This window comes from Cibotium barometz, chromosome 3 (genome assembly GCF_041138505.1).
Source record: "Cibotium barometz isolate CiBa-2024 chromosome 3, ASM4113850v1, whole genome shotgun sequence".
Classification (NCBI taxonomy): Eukaryota; Viridiplantae; Streptophyta; class Polypodiopsida; order Cyatheales; family Cibotiaceae; genus Cibotium; species Cibotium barometz.
Genome location: NC_141048.1, coordinates 42467902 through 42474305, shown reverse-complemented (window position 1 = coordinate 42474305; position 6404 = coordinate 42467902). Strand labels below are relative to the sequence as shown.

Genomic DNA, 6404 nt, shown 5'->3' with positions numbered 1-6404 from the left:
CTTATTTTTTCTCAAAATTTTAGGCCCACATAAATTATGTTCTTGAATAGCCAATATAGACAAATCCCACTCCTTGACCAAACTCCAAAAAGCAGCGCTTTCTTCTTATCCTTTATCTCCTTAACATTCCACGTATAGCCTTTAACTCTGATAGTAGGACTCATGATAATGCAGTCTCAGGCACCATCTCAACCTCCTCCCCCCTTGATCCCCTTCTTTTTGTATTTCTTTCTAGGCTTCGTTCACTTGCCAATTGAATTTCTGAATTGATGAGGTCCCACTATCCTCCTCCCCTAGAGGATTAAAAGGGTTTGAATACACCAATGGACTTAAACTATCAGAATGCCTACTACCCCGTTTCACCCCAACCCCACCTCCATTCACTTTCTTTCTAGCTTCCTCCTTAGCTTGCTTTACACTCATTTTTCCTTTCACTTTCCTCTAGCCTCCCTCTCCTACAGAATCCCCATCATTCTTCACAATTCCTTTTCCTTTATCTCTGCAAACCTCCTTTTCCATAGTCTTAATTTCTCCCCTAGCCTCACGTTCGTCCTTATTTTCACCCTCAGATTTAGTATGAATCCCCTATACACAATTTCTAGTAATATGACCAAACCCACCACATTTAAAGCATGCTCTTGGAAAAGGTCCAAACTTCAACATCAATCCCATTTTCCCTAACTCACCTAAATCCACTTCAAGAGACTTAGGCGTTTCTATGGCTACATTCCATGCAATGCATACACTGTTAGCCTAGCGATTTTCGGCATCATCTTTAGGTAGATATAGAATCGAAACTAGCAATCTCACTCAAGGCAGGACGAAGCCAAGGCCACCTCAACCCATACTGGACAGGCTTTAGAAAGGCTTTAATTAACATCAAAGAAAGAATCGAATGGAATAGCATGCATCAACCTATGATCCATAAAGAGAGGTTCTAGCAAACAACTCCGATACAACGTGGGCTTTGGTAAACATAATATTGAAGAGACCTTTGCCTAGATAGAATACCTAAGAAACAACCCTACCATGAAAGACATCATCCTATAACCATCTAGCAACATCAGCTTTGGACGAAGGTTTACCTGAATGAAACACAATAACACTACACAAGGAAAACAACCCGACTTGACTCCTCATCAGCTCAGGTGAAACCTGCAGACATACCTTTCTGCCTCTGGTTTGAGGCCTCTGTTGCTTGGGCAATAATCCTATTTACTACCCTTTCTGACGAAGACTTCTTACTATCTCTTCCCACGTCTTTTGTCTCTTGTGCCCTCTTCATCTCCTCAGAGCCTTCATTCCCCTAGTCCCCCCAACCCCCAACATCTTCCTTTGGATGTTGCGCCCAATCGCACTCCATGCATGTAGACCATCACCCCTCACCAAGTATGGGAGCATGCACCCATGCATGTGAGGCAAAGCCCCACTCGCCCAACGATTCACCACCGCACACGTCACCCTCTTTAATGCTCGCCTTTATCTACTCGATCACTCGACTCCTTTCCTCCCCATTATTAGATTAACAGAACTTGGGTAAGGGACTAGGCCTGGTTCAATGGATCTAAGCTGGACAAAGGTACAACCAAAGTCTTGTACAATGCATTGAGAATGAGTCAGGATAATGTCATTTATTGTAATAGAATCTCGAGAGTGAGTTGGAGCTCCAACTGTTGGAGAAGGAAATGGAGGGCAATATGGGAGAGTGAATTACCTACTAAATCTCAGGTTTTTCTATGGAGAGTATGTATGGGAACTTTGCCTGTTGGCTCTAAATTGCTCTAAATTGGTACAAAGGAATTTTACCAGTGGATCCTGCCCTAGATGTAAGACTGCTTTGGAAGATGGGAAGCATGCATTTTGGGATTGCCCTACCATTAGGGGTGCCTGGTCCAAGATTGGGAAATGGATCCATAGTAACTTAGGGGTGTAAGGTCAATGGGGGGACTGGTTAATTGGGAGATGGGTAACAAATGGTGGACATGTTGATTTGATTTTTAATATTGTCAGATTTTGTTATTTGTGGGAGATCTAGAATTCCATAAACTACATTGTTTTTCAGAAAGCTTGTGACACAAGAATTGATGTGAGTGGGTTGATGCATAAGAGTATATGTATGTGCTGGTCTATATGTTTGATCAACAAGTTGAATGGGGAAGAGCTGATTGATTCAGGCTCTGCAGTCAGCTATTACTCGATCCCTTTCCTTTGGGTGTGACTTGCAGACATACTAGGCTCTGCCTAATGATGCGATGTTCTTGTTTTTAGGGTATTGCAAAGCTGAAGTTGGATGCCAAACCAGTCAGATATGGACCTAAAAGTAAGAGATGGTACAAGAAGGTAAAGCAAGCAAACTACACTTTTGTTGCCTTTATTGAGAACCCAACTGGCACCTTATACCAACAGTCAAAATATGGTTCAAGAAGGAGGATGAGTTAGAGAAACAGGCTCCTAGGGGTTGCACCATTGAAGCCATGGTGGAAGCTTGCATTTTGCTTGGCTATTTATCGGGAGCTAGTTTGTAACTTGCTTAATAGAGGACGACAAATTAGCTATGCCTGTGGTTGGGCCGAAAGGATGTATTTTTTTTCTTTTTCAGTTATATATATATATATTGATAAAAAAAGAATCTTGAAGATAAAGCTATATATATATATATATATATATATTGATCTCCAAAAAAAAATCTTGAAGATAAAGCTTTGTATATTCAAGTTTAGATCATGTAGTCCTTCTCTTTGGCCAATAAGTTTGAAATCATATTTATTGTTAGATGCCTATTGAAACTTATTCTTTATTTATCCGTCATAGCATGAGAATTATATTTTGTCTAATTTTCATGAAATACATATTGGTGGAAAGGCTTTCTGAAATTTCAGTTTATGTAGGTGAACATTGTGAACTTTGAAGGTTAGAAAACATCCATTTTTATTTAATCGAAAAAAAGTGCCCTTCTTTAACAAAGTCATTTTTTATATAGCCCTCTAATCCCATATTCTTTATAATGCTCATCATTCCGCATTGTCAAGTCTTACCACGTCTTATCACCCATCCTCTCCAATAAAACCACTGTGTATCCTCACCAACATCAACGCCATAGCCCGTTCAGGGCAAGATCTCGAACTTTTAGGGCAAGTTAGGCAGGTTGGCAGCATGAAGATGGAAGAAGAAGACTGCTGCATAGGCGTTGGGACGAGATTAGATTTGAGCACAAAACTGACATCACATCAATGTAGAAGAGATTCATGAAGACGCCATGGTTTCTGCAGACTTACAGGAGGACTCAGAGCAACAGCCTCTCCTACCAGATCCGAGGAACCCTGCAGAAGGAGGCCCTTGATCTTTACCACCATCCTGGTGGAGGAGACAATTGAAAAAATAAAATAAAATGATGATCTTAAGCATCCGAGGCCTCACACAGTTTAGTAAGGGAGTTTTGCACTTTACACAAAAGGGGATTCTTTCCATGTACTTATGCAGACAAAAGTGGGTATAATATTCTTTTGATTCTTCAAAACATTCCCATTGCTTGATGGGAAATAAATAATCAAAACTATGTAACAATTCACCTCTCTACAACTATCCAAGAATTGATGCCGATCAACACAAATCACCACCATTGATGAACAAGCACCCCATTTCTCCTTAATGTTTGGAAGAGAGAGAGGCATTCACTATATGTTTTCTTGTACTTGGATGTCCTTTTGGGGCTGGTTCTTTGCCACCTGTTGTAATGGCACTCCAAGAAAAGCTCATCAACAAGACAGATTGCCCCTGTCTCGACCATTCGCGGCAGGAGGTCAAACTCAGTGCCCTCAATGTCCATCTTCATCACAACAAAATCATCCTTAGACACTGTCTTCTTAAGCCATTCTGCAAAATCAAATCCATGCACAGTTTGAAACTCTTCAGATGGCAAGCTCAAGTGAGGGCCATCATGAGACAATGTGGTGGTGTCGGCCTTGGCAGATCGATTCTGAATCCGGCCCATGCCAATCTTGCCTTCTGCCGCCCTGTTCTCTGGATTTGCTCCAAATATCAAGCTTTCATTTCTCACCCATGCAGCAAATGGCAAGAACTGGACATTCTTATGCTTCACATAATCCCTAGCAAAAGCTTTATCAGCTTCCACTGCATAGATAAAGAAATCTTGGTTCTGTTTAGGGTACCTTTTCACAAACCAACTGCCAATACTTGAGCCATAGCTCCTAGCCCCAACATCAACATAGATGTACCTGCTGTAGTTGCTAATATCACTCAAGCTGGGCAAATATTTGATATTCTTGGCATTCTCCTTCAGTGTGATCCAAGGTTTGATTGGCTCTTCCATGATAAGTGGCTCTGCAATATCAATAATTTCTTGCTTTACCTGTGGTATTAAGCATTTATGCACCACTCCTCCTCCTCCACCTTCCTGCTTGATGTTATCTTCCGGTTGGTTTCGCTGCTTCTTGAGCACCACCTCCAAGTCCAAGCCGAATGCATCGACGTCCCTCACATGGATCACATCAAAATTCTCGAAGAGGCGAAGCAGAGGGTCAATGCTGAGGAGGTCATTGGCTGAGTATTTGTCGGTGCGTTTCTTGAGAGCCAGGTGTAGGGCGACGATGCCCCCCGGCTTGAGGGTCCTTTCGACCTCAGAGGCGAACATGGCTGGGAAGAGGGCATGATCAAAGGCATTGGAGAACTCGAAATCGAAAGTGTTTGCATCAAATGGCAATCTATGCATGTCCCCTCTGATGACAAGGGGGGGTGAGGCAATGAGGTCGACACCGATGGAGTCATTGACCCCTATTTCTTTCAATGCAAGGACCTCTTGGCCGACGCGCGCAGCAATGCAGAGTGCTTTGTGGGAGGGCTTCAGGAGGTGGTTCTTGATGAGGCTTTGAAATACAAGAGAGAAGACATCCACTTTTCTTCTCCAATCTTTTGATGTCCACAGCTTTCTGAGGTTAGGGTTCATGGTTTTCTTGAGCTGGAGATGGATATACTCTTCATAGTTTTTGAAGCTGTGGCGGGGTTTGAGGGATTCAGAGACATAGCTGGTGCTGAGAGGAGGGAAACCCTTACCCAAATACTTATAAGTAGGAGCATCATCAGCATCCCTCTTGCTTTCACCATTGAGACCACCACAATTGGTGTGGCCGGGTGAGCATGGCTTGATCGGAATAATGAGGAAATGAAGAGCTATTAGGCTCAAGGCAATGATAAGGGTTCTGCTCGCAAACCTCAACTTGCTCATGGTGTGGGTGCTGCTGCTATTATAGCCTGTGGTGATGATTAATTGGATGACAATATGCCAAAAGCTGTGTTGCTTGGGCGAATGTATCGATGAAAAGGGAGATAGATTAGCAAATTAAAGAAAGATTAAAGAGAGATTAGCAGACAAGGGGGAGAGATTTGCAAGGAGGAGCCGTGGGCTTCCACAGACCACGAGAGATTATTGGAGTGCACTTGTAGCAAAGCATCGGAGCTGTTAAGAGAAGTGGACGTGAAAATAAAATAAATAATTTTATGTTTTGTAAGAGAGCGCGTCGCCGCAGCTGCAACAGACGCGCAACAACAAACTAGCCCGCCAGCAAGGCAAAAATCGAGCATAGAAAAGGGGGGAAGTTTTTAATATTTTAAAAAAAATAAAAATAAAAAGAAAAGAAGGCAAGGCAAAATTCGAGCATAGAAAAGAGGGGAAGTTTTTAATATTTTTTTAAAAATAAAAATAAAAGAAGGCGCGTTGATTGTTCTCACAAAACTAGTTGCAACGCTTTCACACCCCAGCTCTTGGAGCCAATGGACGGTGGTGGACCAAATGGGAAGTTTTTAATATTTTTTTGTTCTCACAAAACTAGTTGCAACGCTTTCACACCCCAGCTCTCGGAGCCAATGGACGGTGGTGGACCAAATGGGAAGTTTTTAATATTTTTTTAAAAAAAATAAAAAAGAAAAGAAAAGAAGGCAAGGCAAAATTCGAGCATAGAAAAGAGGGAAGTTTTTTATATTTTTTTAAAAATAAAAAGAAAAGAAGGCGCGTTGATTGTTCTCACAAAACTAGTTGCAACGCTTTCACACCCCAGCTCTTGGAGCCAATGGACGGTGGTGGACCAAATGTATCATCACACGCTAAACTAACGATCATATCACCGCCCAAATTTTGCCAAGAAGAAAAAGTTCACATAATTTTATAAAAAAAAGCCTTGGCCCATCCCCTCCCCTAATTGACAGACCCCACCATGTGGCATTGCATGAGGGTGGCGATAGTGATGTCGCATGTGAGTAGGCAATACAAGGAATATGCTTTTTTAACGAAGGAATAACCACAAGTTAAAAGTGTATTGAAAATCTACTTCATATAATTAAGAATTACCAAAGGTTAGGGAGAATGGTTCTTTTTAAACAAAACATGTAAA

At 41.8% G+C, this 6404-nt stretch overlaps 1 protein-coding gene across 1 annotated transcript; it reads right to left on the bottom strand.

Moving 5' to 3' along the window:
• Nucleotides 1–3477: 3477 nt before the first annotated feature.
• LOC147640082 (uncharacterized) lies at nt 3478–5598 on the bottom strand. The gene has a single exon (XM_086776839.1). The coding sequence runs from the start codon at nt 5240–5242 to the stop codon at nt 3611–3613; it is 1632 nt and encodes a 543-aa protein (XP_086632965.1). The 5' UTR covers nt 5243–5598; the 3' UTR covers nt 3478–3610.
• Between the last annotated feature and the right edge of the window lie 806 nt (nt 5599–6404).

What these genes read in the sequence shown, in the direction of transcription:
- LOC147640082 (XM_086776839.1), bottom strand. Translation starts at nt 5,242, where the DNA reads ATGAGCAAGTTGAGGTTTGCGAGCAGAACCCTTATCATTGCCTTGAGC.